Source organism: Podarcis liolepis (assembly GCF_965112155.1).
Source record: "Podarcis liolepis genome assembly, chromosome: 8".
In the NCBI taxonomy this organism is placed as follows: Eukaryota; Metazoa; Chordata; class Lepidosauria; order Squamata; family Lacertidae; genus Podarcis; species Podarcis liolepis.
In genome coordinates this window covers 15726334-15746441 of record NC_139560.1, presented here as the reverse complement: position 1 = coordinate 15746441, position 20108 = coordinate 15726334, and the positions used below count along the sequence as shown (strand labels likewise).

The window sequence follows — 20108 nt, the reverse complement described above, 5'->3', positions numbered from 1 at the left end:
GGAATGCATTTAGCAGAGGTGTTCCTTGATCTCTGTTTGATTATTTCGTTTGTATCCCACCTTTTCCTATATAATGTTCCAGATTATTTAGGTACTGCACACTCTCTGATCCTTCCTACGCCCACAAAATGCTAATCTTTAAACCAAATGCAGTAAAACAAGACTATAATTTATGTTTTAATAAAGCAGGGGAAATTGTCGTGAAAGGAGGCTCTCTCCCTTTTCGCTTCCCTCTGGTTCCTATCTGCAAATGAGCTCCTCATTAGCATTTTTCCTATCCGAAAAGCACCATCACTCTGCCCTGTCACTGCAGATAAGAGGCGGGATGAAATCAAGATGATGCAAAGGAAGGGAAAGGCTTTCTGAAGTCCTTTTTTGTGCTTCTGCCAAATTAGATAGCTTACAATTCATTCCTGCATTAGCGGTTTAGTGTCACTAAGCACATGCTTCCTTTATAAGAAGTTATTTTTAATACTCATGAACAATTCCAAATTTTTGTTTTTTAAAAAAATAAAAATTAGTAATTCTGAGAGGTAAACTATGTTAGCTTGCCAGCGACCGAGCGAGCAAGCAACTTTTCAATGGCTCGACTATGACTGAATTCATGATGTTGACACCCATTATTGTTGTTTAGTCATTTAGTCGTGTTCGACTCTTCATGACCCCATGGACCAGAGCACGCCAGGCACTCCTGTCTTCCACTGCCTCCCGCAGTTTGGTCAAACTCATTTTAGTAGCTTTGAGAACACTGTCCAACCATCTTGTCTTCTGTCATCTCCTTCTCCTTGTGCCCTCAATCTTTCCCAACATCAAGGTCTTTTCCAGGGAGTCTTCTCTTCTCATGAGGTGGCCAAAGTATTGGAGCCTCAGCTTCAGGATCTGTCCTTCCAGTGAGCACTCAGGGCTGATTTCCTTCAGAATAGAGAGGTTTGATCTTCTTGCAATCCATGGGACTCTCAAGAGTCTCCTCCAGCACCATAATTCTAAAGCATCAATTCTTTGGAGATCAGCCTTCTTCATGGTCCAGCTCTCACTTCCATACATCACTACTGGGAAAACCATAGCTTTAACTATACAGACCAGTGTTCTTATCTGTTTACAGTTTGTTTGTAAATATTCAATAAACCATTTCCATTCTTTTATATAAAAAACTTTGTTATCTTGATTTCTTATTTTTCCCCCAGTTAGTTTCGCCATTTCTGCATATCCCATAAGTTGTTGTATTCATTCTTCTTTCATTGGGACTTCTTCTTTCCATTTTTGGGCAAATAACATTCTTGCCGCTGTAGTCACGTACATGAATAAATCTCTATACAGTTTGAGTAGTTCTGTCCCTATAATTCTCAAAAGGAAAGCTTCTGGGTTCTTTGAGGGGTTTTTTTTTGCAAAAGTTATTTTAAACATCTTTTTCAATTCATTATATGTCATTTCCTAGAAATCCCCTTAATCCTGATTTTATTTTATTCTTCAGTAGATTTACAAAAAAGAAAAACAAGCATGAATAAATAAATTTTAGAAAGGAACAAGGTTAGACGTGGATGCACAAAGCAATTTTTTAAATAAAGAAAAGCAAGACAGTGCAGTATACAAGGCTGGGCCTCAATGGTAGTGGCTCCTCCTCACCCAGCAGCTCTCCAGCAGCTGCTACAAGCTGCCCAAGGGAGGAGACCAGTGGTGGAGACTATGGAGAGGTAACAGGACAGTACCTCGAATCCACCACTTGGGATAAACTCCAGCTCATTCTCCTCCCTGAGCTTGGTGGCAGCAGTACTGGCGGCGGAAGCAGGGACATTGCTGGATAAAATATGAAGCTGGGATGGCTTTCATAATTCCTGGACTGTCTCTGGAAAATTGGGACAGTTGGAGGATAGTTTATTTGTGGTTCCTTACAGTTCCAGGGACGTGGGTGGCCTGTGTTTTAAACCACAGAGCCTAGGGCTTGCCGATCAGAAGGTCGGCGGTTCGAATCCCCGCAACGGGGTGAGCTCCCGTTGCTCGGTCCCAGCTCCTGCCAACCTAGCAGTTCAAAAGCACATCAAAGTGCAAGTAGATAAATAGGTACCGCCCCGGCGGGAAGGTAAACGGCGTTTCCATGCGCTGCTCTGGTTCGCCAGAAGCAGCTTAGTCATGCTGCCCACATGACCCGGAAGCTGTACGCCGGTTCCCTTGGCCAATAAAGCAAGATGAGCGCCACAACCCCAGAGTTGTCCTTGACTGGACCTAATGGTCAGGGGTCCCTTACAGTTCCAGGGCAGTTATATGTGACCCCGGCCTCTGCTTGCAAAAGTTTTGGGGCAGATCTATCTTTTCATTTCCATTCAATGTGTATCTTGCTGAAATCCTGCAACTTTTCATACCACAAATGTGTGTTGTTGTTCTTTTGTCCTATCCCACCTGGCTTCAGGGGTCTGGTTTGGCATCATGTAAATGCCTACCTTTTTGCTGTAGGTGTTACTTTTTTGGGGGGATCTTCGGGTTGTTTTTTTAGTAAGATGGAGCTGAAGATTTTGCGGTTGATTTTTGTGGGTGTGCTGTGTTTTCCTTTGCTCTTTATTCTGTTAGAATTGTTTTATATTTTGAATGGAATTGTCACCTGCTCTGGGGTCACGTAATGCTGAAAGTTTACCGTATAAATAATAGAAATGTTTCAAATAGCGCTGGGTCCAAGGCGGAGGTCTGGAGAATCACTCTGGTGCTTTCGCTGCTTGCCTGTACTCCCTGCTTTCTGAGTTTAAAAGCACACATTTCATAAAGCTGGCCTCCTGAATGCATATCTGAATCTTTAATTATAACAGAAAGCCATGACCTCAGCTTTCCTGTAAGCCTGAATATGATAGCATCGGTCCAAAAAAGAAAGAAAAAAAGAAAAAGAAACAAAAAAACCTCCAAAAACACTGGGATACCAGCCTAGGAGCTTGGCCTGGTTTCTGCTAATAGCTTTGCTCAGCTTGTGCCAAATCACCTGACTGTGTCTTGCCTCTGAAACGACACTGTAAGATATTCAGCCTCATTCTCCGCCCAGATGAGGCCCGGGAGCTTATCGTCCACTAGTTAGTTTGGGTTTTAAGGCCGTGTCAACATGAATTCAGTCTTAATATATTTTGCTTAAGTTGGGAACTGTTGCTACAAACCATACCTTGTAAGGGGTCTACGAGAGTGTGATCTTATTATATATATTTTTTTTAAAATATGCCGCGGCGAGACTCCTTACGGGGTCTTCGCTACGAGATCACATTCATCCGGTGCTACACCAGCTGCACTGGCTCCCGGTGGAGTACAGGATCAGATTTAAGGTGCTGGTTTTAACCTTTAAAGCCCTATACGGCCTAGGACCCTCGTACCTACGGGACCGCCTCTCCTGGTATGCCCCACAGAGAAACTTACGGTCTTCAAATAAAAACATCTTGAAGGTCCCAGGCCACAGAGAAGTTAGGCTGGCCTCAACTAGAGCCAGGGCTTTTTCGGCTGTGGCTCCGATCTGGTGGAACACTCTGTCACAAGAGACCAGGGCCCTGCGGGACTTGACATCTTTCCGCAGGGCCTGCAAGACAGAGTTGTTCCGCCAGGCCTTTGGCCAGGGCACAGCCTGACTCCCTCCCTCGGCAATCTTCGCGGAGCTCTGGCCCAATGGTTGCCAGTGGCCTGAATTAATTAATTTTACAATGAATGATTTTAGAGTGTTGTTTATGTTATACTTTTATACTGTTTTATTGTTGTTAGCCGCCCTGAGCCCGGCTTCGGCTGGGGAGGGCGGGATATAAATAAAATTTATTATTATTATTATTATTATAAAAAAAGCAAAATTAAAAGAGAAAGAGAGTGTATGATCTTGGCCACTCATTTTAGGTATGCAAAGATAATAGGAAAGAGGATGTGGTTGGAAGGGATATGTTGCAAGTGTTTTTTCAACAGGTTGTTGTTGTTTAGTCGTTTAGTCGTGTCCGACTCTTCATGACCCCATGGACCAGAGCACGCCCGGCACTCCTGTCTTCCACTGCCTCCCGCAGTTTGGTCAAACTCATGTTTGTATCTTCGAGAACACTGTCCAACCATCTCGTCCTCTGTCATCCCCTTCTCCTTGTACCCTCCATCTTTCCAAACATCAGGGTCTTTTCCAGGGAGTCTTCTCTTCTCATGAGGTGGCCAAAGTATTGGAGCCTCAGCTTCAGGATCTGTCCTTCCAGTGAGCACTCAGGGCTGATTTCTTTAAGAATGGATAGGTTTGATCTTCTTGCAGTCCACAGGACTCTCAAGAGTCTCCTCCAGCACCAGAATTCAAAAGCATCAATTCTTCGGCGATCAGCCTTCTTGATGGTCCAGCTCTCACTTCCATACATCACTACTGGGAAAACCATAGCTTTAACTATACGGACCTTTGTTGGCAAGGTGATGTCTCTGCTTTTTAAGATGCTGTCTAGGTTTGTCATTGCTTTTCTCCCAAGAAGCAGGCGTCTTTTAATTCCATGGCTGTGGTCACTTTTCAACAGGAGCAGTCTCTAATTTCAGCATCTATCCCTGAAAACTTCATGGTCCCTTGGTTGTCTTTTGAAGATCCCCCCCCCCCCAAGTTGCAATCCTTTGCCCATGTACTTGGGGGTCAAGACCCGTTGTGCTCATTGGCGCTTGTGATCTGGTGAGACACGTGTAGGTTTGTGCTTTGAAAGCTGTAAGGAATCGGAACACATTCTTTAAACAAAGTCATTTTGGCAGCCGGCAGCGTTTTTATTCTTCGAGGGGAAGTTTAGAATTTCACACCTTCTCTGCTCAGCATCTCTTGTGGGCTGTGAGTGAGGTGATTCTTCTTGACCCGGGTCTAGCGCTGTGCTGAATTGGAAGAAATATTCCCACTGTGCAGTTAAACGCTGCAGAAACTGTGTACAGGTGGATGCAAAGGAGTTGCGCATCTGAAACAATTGGGCCATAAATGAGAGCCATTGCACCTTCTGGCATTGATTAGTGAGTTCACGAAGCTATAGTGGCGAAAGGGAATGGAGGAAGACATCATTTTTAAGTTTAACAGGCAGAGCTTGCACCACCTGCTCTATTTGAGCTCTCATTTTTTGTTAAAAATATTCTAAAACCATCCCTATGCAGCTTAAGGAATGAGTTGCGCTTACAGGAACATCCGATAGCGACTGTTACATCAAATTATGGGAAGTGTTCTGAAATTCCTACCGTTTTAGAGGAGGAAAATAAAATCCTTGAGCATGCCATTATAGCAAAACTGTCTAGCTACTTAAGAGTTAAAGAAAGACAACAACATTCTTAAGAAAATGCGGTTTGTTCAATAATCAGAACAACAAGGCTGATTCTTTGACAGATGCAGGTATTTGGAACGCTGTCCATTTGAAATTTGTTGGTTTGTTTATCTTAAATATGTAAATATTGGAACCACAAAAATCTACATGAAATATATTTCTGTGGTTCTAATAAAACAAATACAGAAATAAAAATAAATATCAGTTTGACAGCATTCCAAATAAATGCAATATCTGTTGAAGAATGACCCTTTACATATAATTTATTCTTATTTAAGCTTAAATGTGGATCATATTGTGTGTATATGTGTGTGATTCAAGTAGGAGTGGGATGCCAACCAGTCTTTTAGGTGCCACAAGACACTTCTGTAGTTTTTGTCGCTAAAGACTAACACAGCAAACTCTCTGGAAAATGTTAGTTTTATTGTTGGCGTCCGCCTGTCTTGAGAGACAGCGGAAGGTGTGTCCTATTTGGGGTGAGGTCAAACTGTTGGAGAGTTACAGCACCTGCTATGGCTGTAGAGACCAATACAGGAGAGACATGTTTTATTGCAGCTGGGGCAGATGAAGGCATCCGGTTGTGCCACTGCAGATGCGCCATGGCGTTTCTTCTCTCTGCTAAAACAAATGTCAACAATAGCGTAAAGTGGTACCTCGGGTTAAGAACTTAATTTGTTCTGGAGGTCCGTTCTTAACCTGAAACTGTTCTTAACCTGAGGTACCACTTTAGCTAATGGAGTCTCCCGCTGCTGCCGCGCCGCTGTGCAATTTCTGTTCTCATCCTGAAGCAAAGTTCTTAACCTGAAGCACTATTTCTGGGTTAGCAGAGTCTGTAACCTGAAGCGTCTGTAACCTAAAGCGTCTATAACCCACTGTACAAAACTGGGATTTATGCTTTAACCAGAAGATTGAGGAGATCATGCAATGGGAAAGTGGAGGCCAAACCAGTACTGTTGTGTGAATCGACATAGCTTTAATATAAATACGTTAGCAACTTCTGACTACTGTATCCAGGAAGGGTCTTTATTTTGCTGTATGTCAGCAACGTCTTCTAAAGTGGCCCAACAGGACTTTGTAAAGAGCCACTACAGTGGTACTTCGGGTTACAGACGCTTCAGGTTACAGACTCCGCTAACCCAGAAATAGTACCTTGGGTTAAGAACTTTGCTTCAGGATGAGAACAGAAATCAAGCGGCGGCAGCAGCGGGAGGCCCCATTAGCTAAAGTGGTACCTCAGGTTAAGTAGAATTTCAGGTTAAGAACGGACCTCCAGAACGAATTAAGTTCTTAACCCGAAGTACCACTGTATAACAGGAAACTAGCTATAGCAACACCTTCCAACGAGGCTGTAACAGAAGACGCAACAGAGCCATTTTCCCTTGGCCTCCCTTCCTTTTCTTAATTAATAAAAGATGCTCATGGAGAAGCATTAATCAACTCCCCCCTCCCGCCCCATCTGTTCTGATTTTTATCCTTTCCTCTTAACAGGTTTATCGGGAGAGAAGGGAGAGCGAGGGAGCCCAGGTGTCGGGACCCAAGGCCCCCGGGGCCCACCAGGAGCAGCAGGTAAATTCGCCGTAGTGACCATATGCCCAAATGATATGCAAGGGTCAGTACAATTAAATGTGCATTCCCACGCATAATAAACAACAGTCGGTACAAGTAAAGTCTGGCTCTTTTACACAGAGTGGCTGTATAATAAAGAACACGTGTGAAATCACATTCGGTTACTCAGGTAGTCCATACCTGATGTTGCTCTCTCGTTCTGCAGCAGTGGCAAGGTGATGTTCTGACAGCCGTTTCTGTGTTCTGTGCAGGGCCTCCAGGTGAAAGCCGTACAGGCGCCCCAGGACCACCAGGTTCACCTGGTCCAAGAGGACCACCTGGCCATACAGGTGTTCCTGGGCCACATGGCGCCTCAGGGCAACCGGGATACTGTGATCCCTCTTCCTGTGCTGGATATGGAACGGGTGGTGAGTATGCTTTTCCGAGTTAGCCTCCTCCCACCACACACACGTCTTCAAAATGAGGTAGCTCAGTCAGTAGAGCATGGAACTCTTAAACTCGTGGGTCCTAGTCCCAGTGTCAGGTGCTGGTGTGGTTGCTCGAGAGCAAACAGGCAAGACGCTAAACCTGACTTTTCCAGGCTTTATTGTCTGCACAATTTTACAGTGCAGAGCGTTGCAAGTCCATGTCTGCTCAGTCGCTAGCAGAATCTGGGAGTGGGCGGTCCTTATGCCTTCCCCAGCATAACAGCCTTGTGACCCCCAACCTTCTCCTCCCCTCTCTGCGCCGAAGACTACTGTGCAGAATGGGCGCTGGCAAAGGGGCACTTGCCTCCCCTCCGCTTTGCTCAGGGTCGGTGTTGAGGCTCCCCCTAGCATCTTCTGATCCCAGCACCCCCTCCCCACTGGAGGCGGGGTTTCCCTCCTCTCCAGAGGTGGGGCTTCCCTCCTCTTCCAGAGGAAGAACTGCTTCGTAAGATCTTCGGAGGCTCCCTGTAACACAACTGCCCTTCCACCTCTCGCCTCTGAGCTGATGGCAGTTCCCTGACACCCACGTTGGGTGAAAGATTCCCGCATTGTAGGGGGTTTTACCCTCGTGGTCCCTTCCAGCTCAACGATCCTAGCGCTGTGCTGAATTTTTGTGGTGCTCGATTTTCATTGAGTAAGTTGTGGCTTCGGGAACGAGGGAAAGGATCTGCAAAATCAGACACAACACACACACCGCAGTTACACCAGTTTTCAGCCATTGCTCTTCCAAATGATTTTGGAGCTATTCTTTTTACCAGAAAGGACCTTGTAATTAATTGCCCCAGCCCACCAGGGATCTCATTGTAAATGTGATGGTGTCATAGGGGCGTGCAACCTAACCAGCTTGGCTACTTGGTCACGGCAGCGAAGGCAAACAGAACTGCACTGCCTTCTCTCGGAAGACCCTCAAAAGTCCATTTGGACACATACCTGTGTGCGCGCAGGTACACACCCTTGTATTCTGACACAAATGTGCATCTGGGCCACTACGGATACAAAGTTAGTGGGTTTCCTCTTCCCCACAGGCACACCTGTCTGAGCATCCCCTCTGTGTCCACATATAAAAATAAATCATTTCCTGATCAGTCGTCAATACCATTTTAAACATTTCATAAGAAATCTAAGTACAGAATCTCAATGTGCACAAAAGCAACAAAGCCATATTAAAATCACAGAACCATGGAGCATAGAGCATATTTTCTTAACTGTAGGGACTTTTAGTTGAAGGGGGGGGGTTGGGAATCCTAGAGAAGTTTGGGGTTTCTTTTAATCTTTATAAATGTCAGTAAAGTAGCCAGGGTGGCCGTCCCAAATCAGGGAGTTCCAAAGATGAGAGCATAATGCTGAGGCTGGCTTCCATTCCAAGGAAAGAGAATTCCAGAGATCTGTTGCCACCGAGCTAAAAAACCCTTGCTGGTTTCCTTCGCAGTGGTGGCAGGGTTAGTGTAAGGCAGGAGAAAATTATGTCAACTGATCATACTGTTCACATAGGAGGCTCAAAGGAACTTCTCCTCTGTGAATTTGTCTTAATCCTCTGTTAAAGCCATCTAAATTGGTGGCCATCCCTGTCTCCTATGGGAGCGACCTGCTTAGTTTAACTCTGCATTGTTTGAATAATAATAATAATAATTTATTATTTATACCCCGCCCACCTGGCTGGGTTTCCCCAGCCACTCTGGGCGGCTTCCAACAAAATGTTAAAAATACAATAACCTATTAAACATTAAAAGCTTCCCTAAACAGGGCTGCCTTCAGATGTCTTTTAAAAATTTGAGAAAAATCTGGTGGGAGGGCATTCCATTGGGCGGGTGCCACTACCGAGAAGGCCCTCTGCCTGAAGAAGCGCTGTATTTTATATGTCCCAAATCCTCTGACATTGAGCTCCATTGGCTATCCATGAGTCCTAGTGTTAGTGGGAGAGGGAGAAAAACTCGTCTCTATCCACTTTCTCCATGCCTTTATACATTTCTGATATATCACCTCTTCCTTGCCTTTTCTCTAAGCTAAAAAGCCGCAAACTTTCTGAAACTCTGCCGCGTCACTTAACTGCAACTCAGCCCTGATGTCACAGCACCCAGCATTACGTGTGTCCAAATGTTCATGTCTCCCTGGTTTTAGAAATGCTGCCACCATATTTTGGCAGAGAAGCACGTCAGAATGGCCTTGTCATTCTTCTGCCTTGCACTCTTCCAGAAATGCAGGAATTATTTTGGAGAGGGACAGTAGGGGAACCATCTTAAAATGATATTGTAACTGTGGGGACAAAGAGGCATTCTTTAAAAAATTACTGATTAATCTGAAGTGCTCCCTTTGTGAACCACATACACAGGCTAAGCAGCCATAACTACACCTGTGTGTCCGCATTGCAGACTTTGAATAGCTCTGGTTGCCTGTTGGGCTGGGAAAGGAAAATGGTCGGGACTCAGTCCCTGTCAAGCAGCCAGTAAGTTCTAAACACTATATCCAACTAGAGCTAATCATGCACAGCCACAGTGCTGAGGAGGGGAATCATAAGCATTGTGGTCTACTTCATTGGGTCAGAGAACTGTCAGGAGCTTGTCCTACACTCGAGTAGGACCCTGGCAGAGACACATGCCTGACTGGCATGTTCTCTCCCTCCTGGTCGATCGTTCAGGAGCTTCAAAAGCTTTCTTCAGCCTGAACATCACAGCGACCAATGCCAACAGACACCGGCACATTTAGGGATCCGCAGAGTCTTCACAACTTGCATGACAGACCTCAGCAACTCAGCATTTTGGCTAATCTACTTGATTTACATATAAACACACATGGAGTCCTGCAACATGGCTCCCTCTCTCTCTAGCATCAGACAGCAAAAAGAGAAAGAACAAAGGACAATAGTCCCACTTCACGGAACACAGTAACACAAACATCCTGTCTCCGTCACTTCCCACTTTGTGGAGTCAAAACATATACCTTCATGTGAAAGACAACAATCCCATGACTGCAATCATGGAGCAGGAATTCTAACAGGAACATGCCCAGTTATCTCATTCAAAGAGGAAAAACAACCTTTTAACCTTGTAACTGAAGCAATTAAAACCCCATATAAAAACCAAAGAGCGTGTGAAGTGCAGGGTGTTTTGTTTCTTCGTCTCTTGTGCTTGTCATGTGCCATTGTCACATTGTCTAAAATAACCCAGTCCAACTTTCTTGAATGTCTTGTTTGTGTCATCCATCTCCTGGTTTTAACCTGATCTGCCTTGGTTGGTTGGGAGATCCCTAGTTGAGAAGCTCCTCGTTCATGTTTGTCTAAACAGCATGGGAGACCTGAGTGTCACTAACTAAGCTTCTTGTAATAATCTGAATCGGCAGTGCATATAGTTGTAATTCATGAATGACAGTCTTTTTTTTAAAAAAAGAAATCAGATTAAAATACCCCCATTGCATGGAGAGATTGTGTCTTGACGATGTTTCTTGAACAGTGGTTTTCAAATGGTGTTCTTTGAGAGCATTATCTTTGACTGGTTCCACCCATTTTTGCCTTTGGCCACACCCACTGTTGGCATTATCACCTTCTGCCAAACATATGTGTGTGTGTGTTTGTTGGGTGAATTGTCAACCAAGCCTCAGAATTCTCTGCAACATTCATCGAGGACCTTGAAAAACACTGTTTGGTGTCCAAGGGGCCATGGAAGGAAGGTGTAGGAACTTTGACACAAGTTCATGTACTGCATGTGAATGTTTTTTATTCTTTCTTATTTCGGTTTGCAAAGCATGAAGCAAAGCCTTAGGTTGTACTTAATTAGTTTGAGACTCAGTCTTGGTTACAGCTTAAGTCACAAGATTAACCTGTAGTTGAACTGGCCTTGGAGACCTTTGTTCGTTTTACTGACCTGTATGTATTTCTCTGTTGTTCACCTGCTCTTTTCCCTCTTCCCCTCTTCCCCCCACCCTTCATCTTGGTTCGTTTTCGATTTCCGAAGGCTCATTCCCTTACAATGGCTACCCATACGGAAGGTGAAATCGGGTAGAGTCTGGTTTTTCTTTCTCATATGGATGAAGGTCAGAATGGCAACTACTGAACAGCCTTGATGCTTTCCCACCAGCAACACTGATTATTATTATTATTATCATCACCACTAACAAAGGATGCCTGCTCTAGTTTTCTTATGCTTTCTGCTAGAATTAAAACACTTGGCACATTTCTCCATGGTACGGATTGCTAGGCACAAGCAACCACTGGACAGGCTGTTATCCAGAACAGGATTGTATCAAAGCCCTGGGAGAGCTTTTGGAAAGGGAGCGCTTCACTTATTTGAGATAGAGCAAAACAGAGGGGAACGGCAACAAAATATTGAAGGTTGGAGTGTTCCTATTTAGGCCTCCAGCAAGCCAGCCAGATCCCATATGCAGGATTCTCCATTGAATCAGGATCATTTTCCCACTGAAATAAATGAGGGCTAAACACACTTAATCAGGGCTGGGCTGTGCCTATTGGTTCTTAAGCTGCTCCATGTTCCCCCTGCCCCTAACCATGCTGTGTAACAGACAACTCATATCTAATACAATTAGCGCACTGTTACTGCTGGTGTCGGTTTCCAACTAACAGGAAGATAATCATAAATCTTCCCCGATTCACTGGTGCTGATTTAATTTTGCAACGCCGACTGCTTTGTAAGAAGAAGCAGCCGAGAGCAGCCTTTCTCAACCTTGGGCTCCCCACTCGATGATATTGGACTACAACTCCCATCATCCCTAGCTAGCAGGACCAGCGGTCCAAGGATAATGGGAGTTGTAGTCCAACCACATCTGGGGACCCAAAGTTGAGAAAAAAAAGTTGCTCTATAGAGAGCAATATTCAACCAAGCTCCTAACGATTGCTTCAATTTTGCTTTCCTCTTGCGTTAACTGTGCGGCTCCTCTTGGCGAGTTAAGGCGGCTATGGGGACCCAACTGATCAAGAGATCCCTGTCGTGCCGTTACCGCACAGCTCCTACCAGCTCTATGACTCGGAGGACCTTTATGATGACGATGACCAAGAGCCTTATCTAGTGCATGGATCCTACCATCACCCGCAGTCCCCCTACCCAGCACCTCGCTTGGCTCAGCCAGAGTTCACACCTGTGCGGGAAGAAATGGGGGCTCTCGAACTGAGATCCCCCGGAATAAGCCGCATTTCAAGACGAATCTCCAAAAGAAGCGCCAGTTCTCTGACGCTCAAGAGGAAGGTTAAGAAAACCTCTTAACGAACTATTTCTTTTTCTCTCTGTGTGCATTATATACATGAATCTTTTAGGCCTCTGTCCAGTTGCCTAATGTTGTCGTGGGAATTGTTTACAGGCTCATATGTTAAAGGGAAAAAATTATATTGTACATTACCACTTTGGCAGAACGAGGGGTGGGGGGATAGCTAATTACATTGCATGCCAGAAGTTATTAGCTTTGTAGGGGTTTATTGTTAGATGGAAACTCCAAGGGACATTTCTGTAGATCTTTGTAGTTATTGTACTAGAATGGTTCGATGCACATTTCAAAACACTCCATCACCAGCTGTTATATCTGAATAAGTCAAGGAGCTCATTCCACTGTTTCTTGCTTTCTGAATTTCTCTGCCTGAATTTTGATTGTGTGCTTTACTTGCAAAGTAACCCTTCTGAAGCCAACTGTGTTGGTTGATTTTATTTTATTTTTAATCATTTCCTTCGAAGATTTATATAAAGTGGGATTTTCTTCCCACAGCATTCTTATTAAATACCTATTAGAAACACACTAATAATTTATTGTGGGTCTATCACTACTCTATTTTATATACAAATAAACGTGGCAAACTTTTATAAATAATTTCGTCTGTTGTATTTATTATTTTTAAGAGCCCATGACTGTGGTATGAAGTTTAATCTGGGGGTCCCTGAGATCTATAAAAAAACACACACACCATCCCACAATCCTTGCAAGTTCCAGTTGTGAGATTGCTCTGTCCATGGGACCATTTCTGCTTGCCTCTTAGATGTGATTTCTGCATTACTGTGAGCTGGACTAGATGATTCTACAAGTTTCAAACTTCACTTAAAATGGAACGACTTCTAATTCAGTGTACAGGTTTTCCTTTTCTGGATTGGGATACATATGTCAGACAGTTCGGGGCCATTTCACAGCTCACAAGATGTACCTCTCCGCTGCATCAACCCCAAATCTGTTCTGGACAGATTTTGGGAGAGTATGTTGCATGCACGGGGGAAAGAGGGGACAGGAAGGTCTGCTGTACATGCATAAATCCTTGCGCTGATGGCAGTGCTGTGGCGTGGGTTGCCCGTACCCAAGGGGGTGGGAGAGAGGGAAAGGGATGGAGTACGCATGTGCATTTAACTGCCTAACAGCATCCGCCTCACCCAGGAGATCGCAGCCACAGAGATAAGAAAAGAGGGGTCATTTTGTTGTCCGGAGAGGTCATTTCCTGGTTCACATGGAAAAGCCCAGCAGAGCCCAGTGACGGAAGCATACAGCTGTATTGAGACAGCACCAGGTGTTGAAATTTTGCACCTCCTAACAATTTTGTGCCCCAGGCAACCATCCCTGTGCCTTCTGTGTCCTCGGTGGGGCACCCTAAGTTTTCAGAGGGTTTCTCTGCCTTACAGAGGGGCAATGCTGTTGCTAGTTTTTGGTACTTTCCACAAGGCTGGCATGGATCCCAAATGCACCATTCGAACAACATCAGTTGCAGGTAAGCAACTTGTATTTTCTGCGGCTTAACACCCAGGGATTTGTTGTACAATAACTCCCCCTTATCACCCATCTAATCTTTGTTTTCCCCCAGCCTAGTATGCTACAAACAGCTATCTTGTTTATCTGAAGTCATGCTCACCTTGAGTGTTTTAGATGCCTCGTGCCTGTATATTGCATTACTATAGGAAAATACCTCCCCTGCAAGTGAAAACCTTTTCCCATATAAAACTTGCTTAAAGACTGCCATGAGCTATTTTCCAGCAAGATGGCCACATATGTCTATGTGCTGCATATTTATTCCAGAAATGGTGTCCCTTGTAGCCAACTCATTCCTCTCATTCTCTTATAATTAGGTCAGAATATGTTGGAAATCTGAGGCTGCTGAAAGACTCTGATTATTTTCCCCACTGATAATTTATGTCAGAAATGTTGGCATGATATAGTATAGATTAATTGATTCTGATTGCATTTCATGCCATGATGTATGTACATTCTTATGCTGCTATTTTTTGCCAGAAAATGCTGATTTCTCAGGCTTCTGCACACCAGAAGAAATGAACAAGGGTCTTTCTTCTAGATTTTAAAAGCAAATTGGTGGCCTGATAGCTTGATCTACACTGGGATCTAGAATAGGAAGCCTTGGCCCTTTGCCATGCACTAGAGTTCTAATCCAGATCATCAGGTCTCAAGCATATGCTATTTGCATTGGGGGTAAAGCTTCCATTTGGACCAGTCGGAACTTTTATTTCCAGTGCAAATAGCAGGGACAAAGATGTCCTTTCCCAAGTCCACATTCCCAGCATGTTCACATTCTTGTTTCATCTGTGCTGCCTTGGTCATCTCCCCAGAATGGAAGATGGCAAGATCTCCAAGGTTGTGCTGTGCAGGGAGTTGGCTTCAGGTACAAGGCCTGTTGGCAGACCAACTCTGCGCTACAAACAAGGCGTGAAGGCTGGCAACTTCAACCCTGCTGTGTGGGAATCCCTTGCAGATGACCGCAGTGCCTGGAGGCAGCCAGGGTGTGCATCTGCAGCAGTGACTGGCAGAGGAATGACGGCTAGGAGGAGCGCAGACAGAAGAAACACCATGGTACACCTGTATCAGCACAACCAGAGGCCTTCATCTGCCTTAGCTGCAACAAAACATGTCTCTCCTACATTGGTCTCTACAACCACAGCAGGCATTTTAGCTCTCCAGTGGTTTGACTTCACCCCATTGTCTCCCGAGGTCAGACGAGTGCCAGCTTCTGAAATAAGTCCATGTCTGTGTTTCCCAAACTAAGATGCTGCAAGAGGGCCTGAGATGTGCCGTGAAAAGTAAACCACCACGTTGGTCAGCCAGCACTCTATGGCTGTCAGAAGCGTTGTAGTCAGGGCCGGGGAGAGTGAGGAGAACCTATTTGGTACTGATCTGCCTTCTCTCTTTTTTAATATAATTTTTTATTAATTTTTCAACATATCATTTTCAATAATAATTAAACATACTTTCATATCTTATACCATTTTTTTGACTTCCATCAATCACATCTGAAAATTTTCCAATCCATTCACTTAATATACATTTCTTACTTCCACTATTACATTTAAATCTCATAACTAATATCTCTATTCTTTCTGTACTTTGCAAGGTTTCATGTATTTCTCCTTACAAAACTTCTTGTAGTCCTACTAGCTTAATTTGTTGATTACAGTTGCTCTTCAAATAGTTCATATATTTCTTCCAATCTTCTGTGAATCTCTGGTCCCGCAGGTTTCAAATCCTTCCTGTCATTTTATCTAATTCTGTGTAGTCCATTAATTTCGTCTGCCATTCTTCTTTCGTCGGGATTTCTTCTTGCTTCCATTTCTGGGCTAACAATACTCTTGCCGTGATCTGCCTCCTCTAGACCGACATACATGCATCATCAAGTGGGAGTAAAGAGGTACCCAAGATGCCATAGCACAGCTTGCATGGTATCTGATAAGCACAGGGAGGGTTGCCCTAGAAACGTCACCATTGGCCCAAATTAGGATCCACCCATCAGTAAGGACTACGGCAAATGGAACAGGAGGATGCTAGCAGGGACTAGTTAAGTGCACTATCCAGTGGCGTAGCGTGGGGGGTGCAGGGGGGCCCAGCCGCACCGGGCACAACATCTGGGGAGGGGCGCGCTCGCACTCGCAGCTCTCTGCCCCTACCTGGCTCACTCACTCTCTCTCACTGCAGTGCTGGCTGTGCGAATCCGATCCGAGCCGCTGGGTCGCCGCCCACTGTGGAGGGGGTGGGTGCCAGGCGTGTGCTGCGGAGAGAGAGCGAGGGACTATCTGGGGGAGGGACAGTGCAGCGGCCGCCCAGCGCAGCGCTGAGCGCGGGAGAGAACCACACCAGACCAGACCAGGCAGCAGCAAGAAGAAGCTGGCAGCAGCGGCAGGTTAGGGGTTAGGGGGCGCAAATTACTTGCCTTGCCCCAGGTTAGGGGGCACAAATTACTTGCCTTGCCCCGGGTGCTGACAACCCACGCTACGCCACTGGCACTATCCTACAGTTGCCAGGAGTCCTCCCCATTGCTCTGGAAACTGATCAGGCAAATTAAGCAGATATATTGGTTGGCTCCCAGCTAAGGTTGGTTTAGCCGATTCCTGCACTGCAGGAGGTTGGATTGGATGACCCTCTGGGTCCCCTCTAACGCTGCAGTTCTACGATGGTATGAAACAAAGTGAAACTCAGTTAATCTGGATCAAATATGGATAAAGTAAAGGTACAGGGACCCCTGACCATTAGGTCCAGTCGTGAATGACTCTGGAGTTGCGGCGCTCATCTCACTTTATTGGCCGAAGGAGCCGGCGTACAGCTTCCGGGTCATGTGGCCAGCATGACTAAGCTGCTTCTGGTGAACCAGAGCAGTGCACGGAAACGCCGTTTACCTTCCCGCCGGAGCTGTACCTATTTATCTACTTGCACTTTGACGTGCTTTCGAACTGCTAGGTTGGCAGGAGCAGGGACCGAGCAACGGGAGCTCACCCCGTCGTGGGGATTCGAACCGCCAACCTTCTGATCGGCAAATCCTAGGCTCTGTGGTTTAACCCACAGCGCCACCTGCATCCCTTCAAATATGAAGGGAATTAAGTGTGGCTCCGGTTTCAGTTTTGGAGGGAAAAACACGGCACCAGATGGCAAAGTCTGGAAATGAATGCACTAGAGGTTGTAATAAATCAGTGCTGCCTCTTAATGAAGACATCTTACAGTTTGTAGGCTAAAGATCAATTTTGTACCCAAAATGAAATGGAATCCCTGTATAGTGGCTTGAATTGGTATGCACCCCACCCCACCAGCCAAATTGCACCCAAATTGCTTCAGTAGACACACATATTGGTCCACATTATGTTCCTTGATGCTGATTTTTGTTGCTCCGGTAAGGTTCCTAAAATTACATACTCCATAATATCCTGTCCAAGATTTTGACAGTATGTTTTAACCCAGCGCCCCACAAAATCATGACCTAATATTGCAGCTGGTGGGTGTTTTGTTTTTTTTGCAGTGATTAAGATTTACCTTAGATGAATATCTGGACTATTAGCTAAGCATACAGTATTAACAAGCAATCTGAAAGCAGTGTAAATTGCAGTTCATGACTGACTGGCTGTAGACAGCATCCAAGGATATGCTAGGACCTGTTGGAATTGTTCCCAAAATTAAACGTGAGAGGGAATGGCTCCTAGTATTTCATACGCTGTGCAGGATTACGCACAGTGCAAGGCCAATTTGCTAAATGGCCTGCAATGTAAAATATTTGCATAAACAGTTATGCAGGATTGACAATAGGAGAGGGCCAGAACTTTCTCTGAAAAACTTCCTCACTGAGTATGGCTCACTATCCAACAGCAAGCAGAGGGAAAACTCAGAAAGACAAAGAAAGTAAAATAAGATACTGTATAGGATTATGCCCAAACCTTGCTGTAATACTCTGCACATTCAGATATCCAAACAGCCAGAGTTTGCCCATTTCCTTACATGCTTGTGCTTTGCTGTTTGGCGTCCGTCATTTTCAGGCAGAGACCATGCAGGGATGGAGGGAGGTTGGACACAGCAGAGATTAGAAATATTCCCAAAGGTATCAATGGGAATCGTGGATTTGCTATGCAAACACTCGCCCAATGATTTCCAGGGAATGCATTGCATTCCGTAAGCAGGACCTATGTATTTGTTGTTGTTTAGTCGTGTCCGACTCTTTGTGACCCCATGGACCAGAGCACGCCAGGCACTCCTGTCTTCCACTGCCTCCTGCAGCTTGGTCAAACTCATGCTGGTAGCTTCGAGAACACTGTCCAACCATCTCGTCCTCTGTCATCCCCTTCTCCTTGTGCCCTCCATCTTTCCCAACATCAGGGTCTTTTCCAGGGAATCTTCTCATCAGATGGCCAAAGTATTGGAGCCTCAGCTTCAGGATCTGTCCTTCCAGTGAGCACTCAGGGCTGATTTCCTTAAGAATGGATGCGTTTGATCTTCTTGCAGTCCATGGGACTCTCAAGAGTCTCCTCCAGCACCATAATTCAAAAGCATCAATTCTTTGGCGATCAGCCTTCTTTATGGTCCAGCTCTCACTTCCATACATCACTACTGGGAAAACCATAGCTTTAACTATACGGACCTTTGTTGGCAAGGTGATTTCTCTCCTTTTTAAGATGCTGTCTATGTTTGTCATTGCTTTTCTCACAAGAAGCAGGTGTCTTTTAATTTCCTGACTGCTGTCACCATCTGCAGTGATCATGGAGCCCAAGAAAGTAAAATCTCTCACTGCCTTCATTTCTTCCCCTTCTATTTGCCAGGAGGTGATGGGCCCAGTGGCCATGATCTTAGTTTTTTTGATGTTGAGCTTCAGACCATATTTTGCGCTCTCTTCTTTCACCCTCATTAAAAGGTTCTTTAATTCCTCCTCACTATCTGTGGAAAGTAACACATTCCTCGGTGTGACCAGCTTGTATCAAAGATTTTCAAGAAGCAATAGAGCACAGTTATGTGGACAACTAAGTAGACGTGGGAAAATGCTCAGAGAGAAACTGACCGTAGTTCGCCAGGGCAGCGTGCCCAAGTCGCAGCTTTTGCATGAGAATGATCATAATCAACAGTGAGCTATAATTTTTAATGACGGCTGTGCTATGCAGGCTGTATGAAGTTCACGCCACATATTAATCTCACACGGTCTTTCCCCTTGACCAAAATTTATCACTCGTAACTTGGCTTCTTTAACTCCAGCCAACAGTGTTAAGACCTAAGGGCATGTCATAAAACAGGAACAACTGCCAAAACATTTGTTATGGCCATTGGGGTTGACTTTTTGTAGTGTCAGAATTAAATCATACCTGTACAGTCTTGATAACTATATTTGATTTGTTCAAATTATTGGACAAATCACAGGAAAACTGTGTTGCACCCAGGAAAGGAGAAAACCTCATGCCCTCTGAAAACAGTTCAGTAAGAATGCCCGTTTTGCAGATTTTAGAACATTTTTATTTATCATTTTATACATGTGCCAAAAGAAGCAAGAGGCAGATGTGTAGCTTCAAGATTTCTTCCAAAACCCAGTCACTTTTTAATCTTAGGAGAGTTGCCGGTTTTGCCAGATGTTCTAAGAAGGCAGAGCAACTCCGAAGCATTTAACACAGGAGGAACGACTGAGAGGGCCTAACGCAAACACCTACACTGTAGTTTAGGAAAAGATGCTGTGTTTGCTGCGAAGCAGTTCAAAATACATTCTTCAATTGACTGAGCAATCTGGGAATCTCAACAGCGCTGAGCCTTGCTCCGTCTACCGGTGGTCCAAACATCCCTACCTCAAGAGAGACACATTAATAGTGTGGCCAGAGAAGCAATCATCTGTTGGAAGTCAATGGGAGGGAAATTACCGTATTTTTTGCTCTATAAGACTCACTTTTCCCCTCCTAGAAAGTAAGGGGAAATGTGTGTGCGTCTTATGCAGTGAATGCAGGCTGCGCAGCTATCCCAGAAGCCAGAACAGTAAGAGGGATCGCTGTGCAGTGATCCCTCTTGCTGTTCTGGCTTCTGAGATTCAGAATATTTTTTTTCTTGTTTTCCTCCTCCAAAAACTAGGTGCGTCTTGTGGCCTGGTGCGTCTTATAGAGCGAAAAATACG

General features: G+C 44.9%; 1 protein-coding gene and 1 long non-coding RNA gene across 6 annotated transcripts in view; one reads left to right on the top strand and one right to left on the bottom strand.

Moving 5' to 3' along the window:
- COL14A1 (collagen type XIV alpha 1 chain) overlaps positions 1 to 13096 on the top strand; it is a 132410-nt gene extending 119314 nt beyond the window's left edge. For 3 of the 5 annotated variants that reach the window (XM_083516440.1, XM_083516441.1, XM_083516444.1), the window contains 3 exons: positions 6747 to 6824; positions 7076 to 7231; positions 12191 to 13096. In XM_083516440.1, coding sequence (XP_083372566.1) covers positions 6747 to 6824; positions 7076 to 7231; positions 12191 to 12501 — 545 coding nt within the window. In that variant the 3' untranslated portion in view covers positions 12502 to 13096. Of the gene's footprint in view, positions 1 to 6746; positions 6825 to 7075; positions 7232 to 11238; positions 11318 to 12190 lie in introns of all 5 variants that reach the window. The other 2 variants (XM_083516442.1, XM_083516443.1) reach the window with 1 other exon arrangement.
- LOC310713284 overlaps positions 1 to 20108 on the bottom strand; it is a 326468-nt gene that overhangs the window by 70468 nt on the left and 235892 nt on the right. The window lies entirely within an intron of this gene.